Source organism: Aquarana catesbeiana, linkage group LG08 (assembly GCF_042186555.1).
Source record: "Aquarana catesbeiana isolate 2022-GZ linkage group LG08, ASM4218655v1, whole genome shotgun sequence".
Classification (NCBI taxonomy): domain Eukaryota; kingdom Metazoa; phylum Chordata; class Amphibia; order Anura; family Ranidae; genus Aquarana; species Aquarana catesbeiana.
In genome coordinates this window covers 250588009-250605698 of record NC_133331.1, presented here as the reverse complement: position 1 = coordinate 250605698, position 17690 = coordinate 250588009, and the positions used below count along the sequence as shown (strand labels likewise).

The 17690-nt window shown below is 41.8% G+C and overlaps 1 protein-coding gene across 1 annotated transcript in view; it reads right to left on the bottom strand.

The window, feature by feature from the left end:
* Nucleotides 1–17690, bottom strand: part of TNKS1BP1 (tankyrase 1 binding protein 1) — a 164283-nt gene that overhangs the window by 113847 nt on the left and 32746 nt on the right. Inside the window, exon 2 of the mRNA XM_073596993.1 lies at nt 2374–2445. Coding sequence (XP_073453094.1) covers nt 2374–2425 — 52 coding nt within the window. The 5' untranslated portion in view covers nt 2426–2445. The remainder of the gene's footprint in view (nt 1–2373; nt 2446–17690) is intronic.

Sequence of the window (17690 nt, the reverse complement as noted above, 5' to 3'; positions counted from 1 at the left end):
CTGAAAATGCCAAATGTACCCAGAACCAGGGAAGAAAAAGAACTTGTCTGCCTCTCTTGCTTTTATTTATTTATTTATTCATTTTTAAAACAAAATGAATTCGTATCAACATTCCTTTTAGGAAAAATGAAATAAGAACGAAATAGACACTAATATACGTCTAATACATATATGACATAATTCTCCCATAATCCTTCTCCGTTATTATTTATATATAATAAGTATATATACACAAATATACATATTAATATTTATTTATTTATTGATATGTATACATTTTTTTTTTTTTTTAACATTATGCAATTTCCTTTAAGAAAAAAGGGCACCAGGCAAAAAATACCTATTAAGGCAGACCGGGGCTGGGGAAAGCTGCTGCCTCTGCTCACTGCCTGGGATGATCCTCTTATGGCAGGAGCTAGAAGCCGCTTTTGAAATCCCCGCCAGTGACGTCACCGCCCCCCTACCTCGCGCCTGCGCTGTGGGGAGGCAGCCGAACGGCGTCTGCGCGGCCGCCAGGGAAACCACCAATCCGCGCACACGTGAGCCAAGCCTCGCTTTCGCAGAAGCCCTGCGCATGCGCAGACGACGGCGGCAGCCGCGACCCGGAAGCGCCGCGGCGAGCTGGAACGCAAAGCGCTCCAGCCACCATGAAGGGAATTGGGGACACAGTTTTAGCTGAATTAAAGCATAGATGTGACTATAGACAACACAGAAAACACAAAGGCGACTGCCATGGAAAAAATGAAGAAGAGGGTCGCAGACCTTGCCAGCCGTTGATGCTCCGGTCCTTCAGGCATAGAGAGGCAGACTCCACTGCACCACTTGGGGAATCCAGTGCCTAGGAAACTACACGCCTGCCCGTGGCTGGGCCCTGAGCTGCATCGTCTAAATGGTATGCCAAATCTTGGAAACATCTGACCGGACGTGAACAGTGTGTGTAGGTCCATTGGAGGAGGACAAAAAAGGAACACAGTCTACACAGGTGAGCTCAATCTTATAGGGTAGGGGGTCCTATAGCATTGGAGAGGAGGCGGGGTTAACCCACACGTAGGCTGCCATGGAGTCTGTCAGGAAATAGGTTTTACCCAGAGTTAAAGTTTAAATTCTTACAACCACCTTACCATTGGCCACAATATATTTTTCAGAAAAAACTCATGCTAAAAACACATTTTGGCTTTTATAGTTTATTCTAGCAGGCTAACAAATTATACAAACAGGACTTTACTTTTTTTAGTTGGTTTAAATGAGAAGTATGGGATACAGTAAAAAACAAACGCACATACTCACCTATGTGGATGCAGCATCGATCTGATGCTGCTGCTGACCCCTGCCAGCTCCACACCAAGAACTGAGCAATCAAACACCGCTGATCACTCAGGTCCGCTCTGAACAGTCACCGCTATGTCAGTCACCGCTCTGTGCTCTGCCCACCCAGTACTCACTGGAGCCCTGGGCTGTGCTGGGGGTGGAAACAACTAGCTCAGGCTCTCAGCAGCCAGCTGACAGGCTGAGCCAGCTACTGGTCAAGCATGTGGGTGGATCCTGACATTATTGTTGGGATCCCTGCAAAGCCTGGACCAGTTCTGTGACAACAGAACTGAGCCGGCTGCTGGTCAAGCATGTGGGTGGATCCTGACATTATTGTTGGGATCCCTACAAAGCCTGGACCAGTTCTGTGACAACATCTGGGTCACAAGGGTACAGAACTAAGTGAACTCACAGGAGACCCACAGGAGAAGTATGACCAAAAAAGCTTTGGCCATACTTCTCCTTCAAGTAATTATATTTTTATTTTGTAGGGGTCAGTTAGGAAGAAATAGAATAAATATCTTTAAAGATAAGTTCAGTTTGCTACAAAAGTGAGCTACTGTTAAAATGTCATGGAGTCTGTGCTATACACTACATATTCCAAAATTGCACTGCAATTTGTATGCTGTACTATATGTTACAGTCTACAGACTGTTGAATTGAATATATATATATATATATATATATATATATATATATATATATATATATATATATATTATTTTTTTTTTCTGAATTCTGAAATTCTGTATTCCAGCCATCAGCATAGTTAAAAATGCCATATCCCACAGAAAGAATTAGAACCATTTTTTACTATTATGATGCAAAAAAAAATCTAATTGACTGCATTGCCTACTAATATAATACACAAAAGCTTATTTTCCGCAGTATATACAGGAAATTCAAGAACCACCAACGATTTCATGTTTGGATCAATACAAATAATTTTATACATATGCTTTGTTACACATATGTTTCCCAGTAACTTGTGAGTGTTGTCCCTCAAACATGTCCTTTTTCTGTTCTTATTTGTTAACATTCTACAATCTCACATGGTCACCATACCTTTCACTGATTCTTTCTTCTCCACTGTCTGCTGTGCACTGCTGGCCGACATGATGATGCTGGGTAGTGTCCCTGGCAGCAAAAGAAGAAGAGATTTTTTTTTGTTATTGGTACAATCAGAAAGAGCAATTGTTTAAAAATCCTCTTGGGAAAAAAATAGGATGCGTTGGCAGCCCATTCAAAATGAGTGGGCTGCCTTAACACAACTGGCATTATTGTGTGATATTGTTAACATGTTTGTGCTAATGTACCACAAAAGTGTGTACCCGACTGTACAGAGATGTGCTATTTCCAACAACAGAAAGACAGCCTTACTTTTCCAGTGAGTCAAGAAAACTTTTGACCTGATTCATCAAATTTCCAGTAACACTTAAAGCACATTTAGGGAACACAAACCTCTCAGTTGTTATTATTGTACGTCAGCTTAGCATCTCTTAAATGCCATTTAGCGCTTAAATGCCACAGCTGCTTGATGAATCAAGGTCACTGAGCAATTCAGACACACCAGAAATATCTGTTTGAGACAAACTAACATTTTTAGAGTCAATCCTGCCAAAAACAAGCTTGAAGGCTACACTAGTTGTAGTTGCATTAAAATGGTGCAGTTTTGTTTTCACTAAATTTGGTTTTAAAGAAGAATTCCAGGTATGGAAATATTTACATTGTTACATTGATCCAGCTTGGACCAATCCAACTATGCATATAATATACCAATGGTCCTGGAAGCTGGAAATCACTGAAGTACCATTACTCTAATTATTGCCACTTGCTTCTGGGTCCTGCGCAGAGTGGTTACCTTGCAGCATTGTGAACACAGGAACCTCATTAGCTTTGTCGCCCTTACCTGGACTCTCTCCAGTTCAAACACATCCTTTCTGAGGATTGGTGACCAAAACTGGACAGCATGCTAAAGGTGTGCCCGAACCAGAATTTTGTAAAGCAGTAGAATTATAGTTTTAAACCTTGAGTAAATACCCTTTTTGATGCATGCTAATAGTCTGCTAGCCTTACTTGCTTCAGCTTGATATTGCAGAGTGTATAATGTACTAGGAACCCCAGATCCATTCAATTTAAACTCCCTAGTGCATTATCTTTCATTTTTCAATTTTAAACTTCATCTGCCATGTAGCTACTCACCCCTTTATTTTAAATCTGTCTCCATTTAACCACTTACAGACCGGAAGATTTGCCCCCTTAATGACCAGGCCATTTTTTGCAATACGGCACTGCGTCGATTTAGCTGACAATTGCGCGGTCATGCAACGCTATACCCAAACAAAATTGACGTCCTTTTTTTGCCACAAATAGAGCTTTCTTTTGGTGCTATTTGATCAACTCTGCTATTTTTATTTTTTGCCCTATAAACAAAAAAAGAGCGACAATTTTGCAAAAAAAAAAAAAAACAAACAATGTTTTTAAATTTTTGCTATAGTAAATATCCCATTTTTTAAAAAACTAATTTCTTCATACGTTTAGGCCAATATGTATTCTACATATTTTTGTTTAAAAGAAATAAAAAATGCAATAAGCGTATATTAATTGGTTTGCGCAAAAGTTATAGCATCTACAAAATAGGGGAAAGATTTATGGCATTTTTATTATTAATATTTTTTTTTTACTAGTAATGATCTGTGATTTTTAGCGGGACTGCGACATTGCGGCGGCCAGAACGGACACTTTTGACACTTTTTTGGGACCATTGGCATTTACACAGCGATCAGGGCTATAAAAATCACTGATTACTGTGTAAATGTCACTGGCAGGGAAGAGGTTAACACTACGGGTTAAATGTGTTCCCTGGGAGGTGTTTCTAACTGTGGGGGGGTGGAACTGACTGGAGGAGGAGAGCAATCGATGTTCCTAATCACTAGGAACAGCAGATCTCTCTCTCCTCTCCTGTCAGAACGGGGATCTGTCTGTTTACACCGCTGGCCATGTGCATCGGGTCCCCCGACATGCAGCAGGCACGCGCGCCTGCTATGGCTCTTAAAAGAGGCGACGTACACCTACAGCGATTTGTAGGAACGATCCCACATGCCACAGTATAATGAGGGCGGCGTGGTCAGCAAGTGGTTAAAGTTGCTGTATCTTGTTGTAAAGTTCTCATCCTGCTTAGCTTAGTATCATTAGCAAATACTGAGATTGATCTTTTTTCTGCAACCTCTATATCAATTATGAATAAGTTAAATAGAAGTGGTCCCAGGACAGATCCCTAGGGCACCCTGCTCACAGCTCTAGAGAGTCAGAAAAGATGCCAATAATCACTACCTTCTGCATGCACTCATGCAACAATTTTTTTTATCCAAGTACATATTATTTCATCAATGTCAAAAGATCTTAATTTGTAAATTAATAGTTTATGGGGTACTGTATCAAATGCCATAGGAAAATCCAGATACACTATGTTCACCGCCCTATCCAAATTACAGTTCACCTCCTCACAGAATGTGTAAAGGGTGGTCTGGCAAGAAAGGCATTTCATAAATTCATGTGTGTTACTAGTAATAATACTATTCTCATCAGTAAATTCTTGGATATGGTCCCTTATCATTCCTTCCAATACTTTACATACTATCGATGTTGGGCTGACTGGTCTGTAGTTTCCAGGTTTATATCATGGCCCTTTTTTGCCTATTGATACCACATTTGCTTTTTAGCTGGTACTACTCCAGTCAGTAAGCTGTCCTTAAAAATTAGGAATAATGGTTTGGCTATAAATTAGACAGAAAAACTACAATCTGAATTTGATAGGTCACTTCGAACTTTGCCTGCAAATAAATTAAAAACAATTCTCTCCACCTAACAATTCATCTCTATCTGAGAACTTGATAAACCAGTTATATATTAAATACAGTATTGGCTGGATTCCATTATATAAGGAAAGTTTTGCAAAGTAGTAATTATAATATTCTCTCCACTGATATCTACATGGTTGAAATTGCTTACTTCAACACCCTGGGCCGTGTTTAAAAACCGGCCCAACCAAACTGCATGTGACATCATCTTCCTGAATCGTGGGATTTTTTTCTTTAAAGCCACACTCCTTGTCAAGCATTAATATTTAGATTTTAACCTTGCACATCAGACACAGTCTCACATCTGAGCTGTAATTATTTCACTGTGGCGTTTATCTTTACAGCTAGATCAATCTAGGTTTGCCACTAACCATTTTCTACAAAGTCATGAACATGAGCTTGAAACAACGTAGGCAGTTTTCCCTGAGTGCACTTTTTTTCATTACTTTCAATTGGTATTAAACTCAAAAACAAAAATCCTAAAATGTGGTGGCTGCATTCATTTTTTCTCTTAATTTTCACCTGGTGATCCAGGCAGTAGGTCTGTTATTTTTCAACTTCCTTTAACACACAAAGTTGTCCAGCAAAAGTAGCAGTTTGAGGATTGAGACAAACCCTTTAACATTGACATGGGTGCTTACAATGGTCAGATTTTATTCATTTAGGTATAAGCTTTATCCCAAAAGGAAATAAACTGTTTGCTGTAACAACTTAAAGTGGAACTTCAGTCATTTCTTCATCTATCTATCTATTCAATCCTCTGCTCTTGTTGTTTTAACTTTGGATAGTAATACATTTTTTTCTGCCAGTAAATACCATATACAGCCCACTTCCTATTTCTTGTCTGGTAAAAAGCCTAGGCTTATGACATCATGCACAGCTCTCTCACTCTTGTGAGAGTTTGCCAGGAAGGGAGGGGAGATGAGTCATAAGAGGACCAATGAGAGCTGCAGAGCTGGAGGTGTGCCTCTGTGTAAGTCCAGGAAGTGAACAAGCAGCAGCTTCAGCTGCCCACAGTTAAAATGGCTGCAGCCAGACTTAGTGGAGGGAGATTTTTGCAGCTTATTTGGCAAGTACATAATTACAGTATAAATAAAAAAATGCAAAGTGGTTGGAGGGAAGCTTCAGAATGGCAAAGATGTTTTTATTACAAATTATGTGAGCAGACTGCAGTTCCTCTTTAAAAAGTGTTAGCTGGAGTTTCGCTTTCATTTGTTACTCAAGTCCATCTAAATCTGTTATCCTCTCCCCAGCTTCACAATGCTGCTGTCCAAAGTTGTCTCTGTTGCTCCCCCATTCAGGGTGTAGCCACTTGAAGACAGAAAATGTGTTACTGGCCAGATCACCAGAAAAAAAAAATGAAAAAAATGCATAAAGCAAGAAAACGAATGCACTAAACCAAACATAATATAGTTTGTTTTTGTGTTTAATACCACTTTAAGGTAGCGTTTGTGCAATAAAAAAAATCTTGTGACAAGAGGGTGACAAGAGGGTTCATTACAGCTCTAAAACACAATAAAGTGCCTGCTAAGACTGGCTGTGAAACCCAGGTTAAAGGTAAACTAAACAGACTTTAGGAATTTATTGATTGCCTGAGTTTGCTATTTAACTTGAACCTATGCGGACAGAAATATGGAAGTTATCTCTGCTGACATTTTGAATACTCATGATATATTATTATCTATTGAGGCATACTGCTACTGAAGATTAAATGGTGTAAACTTCCATCTTGCATACTTGTTCCAGTCAACAAATCTTTAGGCACGCCTTTATCAACCTTTTTAACACACAGGGACCATTGAAATAACTTTCCAGTCTCAGGAAACCCCTGATAAAAATTACTATATCTACAACTCATAATACATTAGTGTAATAGTCAATGAGAAAAATGCTCCTTACACTTGGGAATTGGGAAGAATTGTGCTCTTACAGAAAGCAAAAAAATCAATGATATCAGCGAGAACTTATCTAAGAGGCAGAAATAGCTCATTGCTCAAAGAACACCCAACAACCTCTGGAGGAACCTTAGGGTTCCATGGAACCCTGGTTTAGAAACCCTGCTCTAAGTAGAGAAGCTCGGGATGACAGTATTGGTTCTGGGCACCTTTAAAAATAAGTCAGGTTGTTCACATTTTTCTTCCTTTTAAAAAGTAAGTACTTATTATTGTAATTGAGAGATAAAGATAAAGGATTATGGGACAATGAGAAATGTATGGTACAACTGGGAAGGTGGGGGAGAGAAAGAAGGCAGAGAGTGAGTAGATCAAGTACTAGTTAGAAACTAGGCAGAAAATAGATGAACATGGATGGGGAAGACAGAGAGAGAAGCAGTGGGATCTAATCATTCACATAATCATGGAATATTGGGAGAAAAGATATGGTGGCAGGGCTTGGTTGAGGGCACAGGAGAAGATTATTGTCACTTGAGAGGGAGGGAGGGAGAGCAGGAGTTGTTGTGGGACAGTAGAGAGAGAGGATGCAGAGCAACTGATTTTTACTTATTAGTGGAAGGAAAAGAGGAGCAGCAACTGATCACATTCCACTAGGAGGGAGGTACTGGTCAAGAGATAAGGGAACTGACTGTGAATAGGGATGAGCCAAACACCCCCCGGCTCGGTTCGCACCAGAACTTGTGAACAGACAAAAAATGTGTGCGAGCGAACACCGTTAAAGTCTATGGGACACAAACGTGAAAAATCAAAAGTGCTCATTTTAAAGGCTTATATGCATATTATTGCCATAAAAGGTGTTTGGGGACCCGAGTACTGCGCCAGGGGACATGTATCAATGCAAAAAAAAAAAGTTTTTAAAACGACTGTTTTTTCAGGAGCAATGATTTTAAGAATGCTTAAAGTGAAACAATAAAAATGAAATATTCCTTTAAATATCATGCCTGGGGGTCCCCTTAGTCTGCCTGTAAAGTAGCACATTTTTCCCATGTTTAGAAAAGTACTAAAAAAGAAAAAATGTCATTTAAAATTGCTCACGGCTGTAATGTATTGCCAGATCCCGGCAATATACATAAAAAAATCATTAAAAAAAAAAAAACACCGTGGGTTTCCCCCCACCAGTCCATACCAGGCCCTTCGGGTCTGCTATGGATATTAAAGGTGAACTCCATGCCAATTTAAAAAAAAAAAATATCGTGGGTGCACCCCCCAAAATCCATACCAGATCCAAAGGGCCTGGTATGGATGGGGGAACCCATGCATTTTTTTTCTTAATTCTGTCATAGGGCTCCCCTTAACCACTTCACTACACTATATTATATATTGTACACTGCACTATATACCCTGCACTGTTTTATATATACTACACTGAGGGTACTATTTACTCTGAACTGCAGTATATATACTATACGGACTGCACTATATACCTTGCTGAAAAATTTGGCCTTAGGTGTTGGTGGTGGCAGAACATGGTAACCCCTCACAGTTACTCTTGTTGGGTGCAGAAATGGTCCCTGCTGTTAAATATTATTTCAGAGGCTGCTTGCCCTCTTTTAGTGGCCTGTGAGCATCTGCCTCTCCTTTGGAAGCCTTCCGGACATGGTAATTTTTTTTTTTTTAACACCGCACTACACTGTATTATATACTGTGTACACTGCCTGAAGTGTATTTGAAACTGTACACACTGTAGTATATATTATGTACACCGCCTGCACTGTATTATCTCCTGTACATCACCAAATGCACTGTATATATAGGCTACACTGAATGCAGAGTATATACACACACACACACACACACACACACACTAGTCTGACTGTATATATATATATATATATATCAAATATACTGCCACTAACTAACTAACCTGCCTAATCTAGCTCAATCTCTCTATCTCTGTCCACTATAACATACTATACGGGACCTGTGTAAGCAGCCTTATATAGTGTGGTGTGTGAACTTAGTCCCACTGAGCCATGATTGACCAAAGGCACCCTGCCTTTGGCCAATGATGGCTCTCGCTGAGGAGTGTGCTATGACTGGCCAAAGCATGCAGGTCAGGTGTATGCTTTGGCCAATCATCATACAGCAATGCACTGCGGTCTTGCAGTGCATTATGGGGCGCTCTAATATGCCGCAAACGCCCTATAAAATTCGCTTTTCGGCAAACGGACGAACACCCGAAGTTCGAGTCGAACTTACTTTCGACTCGAACTCGAAGCTCATCCCTAACTGTGAAGAGGAGTCATGTATAAGCTGTCAGTTCTCCCTTGACCCCCTTAAAAAAAATTCTTACTCACCTACCTAAAGATGACCTTTCAGAGAGCTAAACCACTTAAAATGTGCTGGCTCCCAACCAGGTACCAATGGAAAAAGAAATACCAAAAGTAGATTGCTAAAAATGTACCAAGATGTGTCTGCTGTATTCCTACCAACAATTCTACCAATATTACACCAGAAAATGCAAGAACCGTATGGCCCATCACTGGAATTCTAAATTTCTCTTCACAAGCCCTCTCCACCATGTGGGCAGAATAATGCAACCATGTCACCTAAGACTGAATACACACAAATCTAATATCAGAATGGGTCACCTTCTACCAAGCACACCACAGGTTACTATAATAGAACAAATGATAGTAGGTGTATGGGGTAAATCCGCGCAATGAATTGAATGTTTTAGTTATGGATATGGCTGCTGCCTCTACACATACAATACCACCTAAGTGGAAAGTATTAAAAAATGGAAAAAAAGCAGGAGTAGTATGGCGCTGCCCTTATGGAGACAAAATTTTTTTTTTTTCTTTTTTTCTTTTTTTTTTTTTTCTTTCTTTGTAGTGAATGTATTGCCTAGTATCCTTATAGAATTGCTTCTAAAACCTGTATATGTTCAAAAATTGAATAAAACTGACTGGTGGTGAATATTTCTATTCAAAATGATAATACAACAACTGGTGCTCCAATTGTTCAACAAAGGTGCATTGTGCCCTTTAAGTTAAGTAATAAAGTAGTTGTGGATATAGATGTAATATCATCTAGGTGGAAAGTGTTAAAAAAAAAAAAAAAAGGAAAACAGGAATAGTATGGCGCTGCCCTTATGGAGACAAAAAAAAAAAAAAACCTCTTTAAAATGACTTTATAATTCCTAAAGTGTGTGTGCCAAAAATGAATAAATATGTGACTGGTGCCAAGTCCTTACTGTTAAAGGTACAATTGCAACATAAGGTGCTTCAATTATTCAACAAAAGTGCATAGTGCAGCATCACTAAAGTGACCAGTGTTAAATCATACAAATCCATACAACATTGTGCAAAATATCCATCATAAATAGTGACTCTTGTGCTGTGACCAGTATTGGTTGGATAGGAAAAGTTCCGTTTATGAAAAAAACAAGTTCTTTTTGGAGTATTTTGTAGTGTTCAATCTTTGAGGGTCAAATATCTGTAGGAAAGCTTCTTATCCAGGTGCTGGTTTCTTTAATTAGTGCCTTGTCTGCATGCTCTGACAATGCTTGCACTCACCGGATTCTCCTTTCCCCTGCAGGGGTATGCGCGGTCACAGTGTCTGCCACTGTGCAGCAATCAAGGGTATCCCCCAAACTTTACTTGCGTATTGTGGTGTAGTAATTACATGTAAAGGAAAGAAGGTATGCCCATCGCGTAAAACCATAGGAGAACTTATATTAAAACTTAATAGACAAATGTACTCACATTTCAAATGAACAAATCAAGCATGCCAAAAGTTAGCGAATTCCCTTTGTTAGAGGTGCTGCAAGACGTACGTAACCCGCCCTACGCACGTTTCGTCGTCAGACTTCTACGCCCCAGCACAAGAGTCACTATTTATGATGGATATTTTGCACAATGTTGTATGGATTTGTATGATTTAACACTGGTCACTTTAGTGATGCTGCACTATGCACTTTTGTTGAATAATTGAAGCACCTTATGTTGCAATTGTACCTTTAACAGTAAGGCTCGATTCACACAGGGGCAACACGACTTCAACGCGACTTTGCAACGCGACTTCAACCCGACTTCAACACGACTTGTGGATCCGACTTTCAATGAACGGGGATCCGACTTGGATCCCCGCCACTGTGTTTGGTATGAATCTTTAGGGGGAACTCCGCGCCAAATTTTAAATAAAAATCCGGCATGGGTTCCCCCCCCAGGGGCATACCAGGCCCTTGGGTCCGGTATGGATCTTGAGGGGAACCCCCCTACGCCGAAAGGACGGCGTGGGGGGTCCCCCCAATCCATACCAGACCCTTATCCGAGCACGCAGCCCGGCCGGACAGGAATGGGGGTGGGGACGAGCGAGCGCCCCCCCCCTCCTGAACCGTACCAGGCCGCATGCCCTCAACATGGGGGGGTTGGTGCCTTGGGGGAGGGGGGCGCGCTGCGGCCCCCCCACCCCAAAGCACCTTGTCCCCATGTTGATGAGGACAAGGGCCTCTTCCCGACAACCCTGGCCGTTGGTTGTCGGGGTCTGCGGGCGGGGGGCTTATCGGAATCTGGGAGCCCCCTTTAATAAGGGGGCCCCCAGATCCCGGCCCCCCACCCTATGTGAATGAGTATGGGGTACATGGTACCCCTACCCATTCACCTAGGGGAAAAAAGCGTCAATAAAACAAACAGTACACAGGTTTTTTAAAATAATTTATTAGGCAGCTCCGGGATCTTCTTCCGACTTCGGGGGTCCTCTTCCGACTTCGGGGGTCTCTCCGCCGTCTCCTCCCGGTGTCCGCATCTTCTGCCGGCTCCTCCGCTATCTTCTGCAGCTTAGTTGCTAGCGGTGGTCCGGACTTCTGCCTTCTTCTTTTCTTCCAGAGATGTTGACACGACGCTCTCTCCAGCTGGAATGGTCTCTGAACGCTCCGCAACGGACTTATATAGGCGGTGACCCCGCCCCCTTATGAGGTCACTGTCCCAGGGCATGCTGGGGCTGTGCCGTCATAAGGGGGCGTGGTCATCACCCGGTGACCACGCCTCCTAAAACGTCACAGACCCAGCATGCCCAGGGACTGTGACGGCATAAGGGGGCGGGGTCACCGCCTATATAAGTCCCTTGCAGAGCGCACAGAAACCATTCTGGCTGGGGAGAGGGTCGTGTCAACATCTCTGGAAGAGAAGAGGGAAGAAGATGATCCAGAGGTCCGGACCACCGCTGGCAAAAGAGCGCCAGAAGATAGCGGTGGAGCCGGCAGAAGATGCGGACACCGGGAGAAGACGCCGGAGAGACCCCCGGAGTCGGAAGAAGATCCCGGAGCTGCCTAATAAATTATTTTAAATACCTGTATACTGTGTTTTTTATTGACGCTTTTTTTCCCTAGGTGAATGGGTAGGGGTACCATGTACCCCATACCTATTCACATAGGGTGGGGGGCCGGGATCTGGGGGCCCCCTTATTAAAGGGGGCTCCCAGATTCCGATAAGCCCCCCGCCCGCAGACCCCGACAACCAACGGCCAGGGTTGTCGGGAAGAGGCCCTTGTCCTCATCAACATGGGGACAAGGTGCTTTGGGGTGGGGGGGGGCCGCAGCGCGCCCCCCTCCCCCAAGGCACCAAACCCCCCATGTTGAGGGCATGCGGCCTGGTACGGTTCAGGAGGGGGGGGACGCTCGCTCGTCCCCACCCCCATTCCTGTCCGGCCGGGCTGCGTGCTCGGATAAGGGTCTGGTATGGATTGGGGGGGACCCCCCACGCCGTTTTTTCGGCGTAGGGGGTTCTCCTCAAGGTCCATACCAGACCCAAGGGCCTGGTATGCCCCTGGAGGGGGAACCCATGCCGGATTTTTATTTAAAATTTGGCGCGGAGTTCCCCTCAAGATCATTTGAGCACAAGTCGCATGCCGAAGTCGGATCATGCGAGACGGCGATCCGACTTCAATGATAGTCAATAGGCTGAAGTCGGATCAAAGTCGGATCAAAGTAGTACAGGGAGTACGCTCTGAAGTCGGAGCGACTTCAGTAGTGTCTATTAAGACGCTAGCGTTAACTCCCATTGAAACTATTTCTGGAGCGACTTGGGGCGACTTGAGGACGTACAAGTCGGATCCCAAGTCGCCCCAGTGTGAACCGAGCCTAAGGACTTGGCACCAGTCACATATTTATTCATTTTTGGCACACACACTTTAGGAATTATAAAGTCATTTTAAAGAGAGGTTTTTTTTTTTTTTTGTCTCCATAAGGGCAGCGCCATACTATTCCTGTTTTCCTTTTTTTTTTTTTTTTTAACACTTTCCACCTAGATGATATTACATCTATATCCACAACTACTTTATTACTTAACTTAAAGGGCACAATGCACCTTTGTTGAACAATTGGAGCACCAGTTGTTGTATTTTCATTTTGAATAGAAATATTCACCACCAGTCAGTTTTATTCAATTTTTGAACATATACAGGTTTTAGAAGCAATTCTATAAGGATACTAGGCAATACATTCACTACAAAGAAAGAAAAAAAAAAAAAAAATGTTGTCTCCATAAGGGCAGCGCCATACTACTCCTGCTTTTTTACCATTTTTTAATAGAACAAATGAACCAATGTTAATAATTTACAGTTTTTTCAAAGAAGCTCTTTTTAGTTTCTTTAATTAAGCAATTTGACAACAGAATGACTAAAACCTTTAAAAGCATTTAAAATGCACACATTACCAAAGTATAACTAAAAAGAAAAGAAAAGGGAAAAGAAATACGAAAAAAACAGTGCCATTGAAAAAGTATTCAAACCCTTTGAAATGTTCCACATTTTGTCATGTTACAACCAAAAGCGTAAATGTATTTTATGTGATAGACCAACACAGTGGCACATAATTGTGAAGTGAAAGGAGAATGATAAATGGTTTTCAAATTTTTTTACAATAAAAAGATGTGCAAAGTGTGGCGTGCATTTGTATTTAGCCCCCCTGAGTCAATACTTTGAAGAACCACCTTTGGCTGCAATTACAGCTGCAAGTCTTTTTGGGGATGTCTCTACCAGATTTGCACATCTAGAGAGTGACATTTTTGCCCAAAATAGCTCAAGCTCTGTCAGATTGGACGGAGAGCGTCTGTGAACAGCAATTTTCAAGTCTTGCCACGGATTCTCAATTGGATTTAGGTCTGGACTTTGACTGGGCCATTCTAACACATGAATATGCTTTGATCTAAACCATTCTATTGTAGCTCTGGCTGTATGTTTAGGGTCGTTGTCCTCCTGGATGGTGAATCTCCGCCCCAGTTTCAAGTCTCTTGTAGACTCTAATGCCGCGTACACATGACCGGACTTTCTGGCAGAAAAGGTCTGACGGAATCATTCCGTCAGACATTCCGATCATGTGTGGGCTTCATCGGACTTTTTCTTTCTAAAATTCTGACGGACCTAGGAATAGAACATGTTTCAAATCTTTCCGACGGACTCAGTTCCTATCGGGAAAACCGCTCGTCTGTATGCTATTCCGACGGACCAAAAACGATGCAAGGGCAGCTATTGGCTACTGGCTATTAAACTTCTTTTTTCTAGTCCCGTCGTAGGTCATCGCGATCTAAACGATCGGACTTTGGTGTGAACGTGTGTAGGCAAGTCCGTTTCAGCGGAACTCCATCAGAAAGACCGTCGGAGTCTATTCTAAAGGAGGGTCCGGTCGCGTGAACGCGCCATAACAGGTTTTCTTCTAACATTGCCCTGTATTTGGCTCATCCATCTTGAGCTGTGGGTCTCTGCAGCTCCTCCAGAGTTACCATGGGCCTCTTGGCTGCTTCTCTGATTATTGCTCTCCTTGCCTGTCAGTTTAAGTGGACAGCCATTTCTTGGTAGGTTTGTAGTTGTGCCATACTCTTTCCATTTTCGGATGATGGATTGAACAGTGCTCCGTGAGATGTTCAAATCTTGGGATTTTTTTTATGACCTTACCCTGCTTTAAACTTCTCCACAACTGTATCCCTGACCTGTCTGGTGTGTTCCTTGGCCTTTGTGATGCTGTTTGTTCACTAAGGTTATCTAAGAAACCTCTGAGGGCTTCACAGAACAATAGTATGTATAAATTCAGTGCTGACTAATCAACGGACACAAAGAATAAATGCAAGCAGACACTAAGGCTAATTCAACAACACCTCAATGACATAAAACTGGAAAGTAGTGCTGCACAAATATAAAAGTCCTCCAAAAAATCATATAACAGATGTGACAAGTGAAGAAAATGACAGGAACCACCAGTGGACACTCCGGATGACAGAAAACGACTAAATAGTGACTGTGATCCCTCCACCAGACATGGATGGCCCCTCACCTTAGACAATCGACCTGAAACAGGTCACACAGCATAGATATCATACACTGGGTAGATAGATCCAGATGATGATGGTATCGCCTTCACATTTCAGCACTAGAAAAAGGCTGCAGCCTTTCCTCCCTCATTGGCGCTATCTGTCACGTACCTGACGATAGAGCTTCATATGCAGGGAACGTCCTCTCTTGCTCCTCTGATTCTGGCCCCCTGATAGAGTAGACAGGAGGAGCAGAAGTGCAGAGTCGCACAAGTGCCAAACAGTTTGTCTTCACTGTAATGTAGAACAGCGGCAGGTGGCACGGTGCTGGAGCAGGGTTCTCCAATGAGTGGAACAGAACAGCTATATTTATACTGAGATTAAATTACACACAGGTGCACTCTATTTACTAATTAGGGGACTTATGAAGACAATTGGTTCCACTAGATTTTAGTTAGAGGTATCAGAATAAAGGGGTCTGAATACAAATGCACACCACAGTTTTTACATATCTATTTGTAAAAAAATTGAAAATCATTTAGCATTTTATCTCTTCACAATTATGTGCCACTTTGTGTTGGTCTATCACATAAACTCCCAATAAAATACATTTATATATTTGGTTGTAACATGAGAAAAGGGGTATGAATACTTTTTCAAGGCACTGTATTTGTCCTTGCTTTTGCCGTGGTCCATCTCCTGCACAAGCAATAACAGTAACTCTATGCCAATATTTTATCTTAAATTTATTGATTATACCACTTTAATTATTCATATAAATTGGATTAAAATGTCTGTTCACAAATGCAACAAGTCTAATAAAACAAAATGGGAGCACTTTCAATGCATGAAAAACACTATGATTTAACTATTAATGAAGAATTTGGGCTTTCTTCACATTAGGCTCGTAATATTCCTGGCTCTGTCCTTCTACACAGTGAGACATTTCCCAATTCGCACAGATCGGGAAATGTCTCATTACCTGTGATTAGCGCTGCAGAGTGTTAGCTTCCTGGCGGGCGTGGGCATGTGGAGTTGCGAGCACGCCTGAGCTCATACTTGTTTGTGAGCAGTGATCTAAATAAGAGTGTGAAAGAAGGTCTTGTCAATGCAGAATTGTGATGGTCTTAAGGTATAGGTCCTACAGGTAGAGTTAAATATGTTTTTTTGTTGCCTCCAGATGGCAAGCCTTCATGGAGTACTCCTTGCTGGACTGTAGTTTGAACTTCAAGACGCTCACCCCAAATCATTTTGGATCAGGCGCCGGAAAAACGAACCATCCACACTTCATTAACCTTTGGGAAATGTATTCACAATTTTGGGATAAATCTGTGATCTTTATATCGAGTCATGTTGCGGTCAATAACCCCTTTTAATGTCATAGGGCTCCCCTTAACCACTTCAAAGGTTCCTTTGTTGAACCGATGTTCTTTTCCCTTGTAAAACTCAATAAAGAGGTATTAAAAAAAAAGAAAAACAATAAGTGGGGACTGTCAATGAGAGCCCCCACTCATCGGTTTTATTGACGTTTTTGCCCTAAAATACAGTGCCACATGCTATAATAATACCTTTCTAGGCTGTCCATTTTAGAGTGTGTCCTCCCTTTTGTGACCATGACCCACCCACCTCTGTGATGATGATGATGATGATGATGATGATGATGATGATGATGATGATGTGCTGAGGATTAAGAGGCCTGCCACCTACCTTCTTTTTGCATTGCTAACTGCAGCCTACAACTCCAGATATGAAAACTCGAGAAACACAGAGTTTGTAGCACAAAGCCAATTTATTACTCAAACTTAGTAACAGCTTTTACTTTCTAAGTTTGAGCAATAAACTCTCTGTACTGCAGGGGGGTTGATCTGTGCACATAGCAGGTATCAATGAACTACACTAAGCTCAGTGAAAGACAAGTGCAAATTTGCTAAAAAACATGGAAAAGTGGTCACAGTAAAGGCATGTCTGTATTTATACCTACATTGCTCTGAAATCTAATAGTGGATTTTATTAACCTATGTTTCTATATTCATAGTGTGTAGCTGCAGGGGGTTTCATCTGAAGTCTGATGCAGTGCTGAAGTCCTGAATTTTTCCTGATGCTGTTTATATGCCATGCCATTGGTTCTCCTTTTACCTTTTTCTGGTGAGTCCCAGATACCCCAGAAAAGAGATTTAACCTTTGATAATGGCTTCTTCACAGGAACAGCTGTGAAAATGTGGCATAGACTCCCTCAAGAACTATTCTTGGCCAGCTCGGTGGATTGTTTTATAAAAGAACTGGATGCATTCTTAAATAATAAAACATAACTGAATATTGGCATT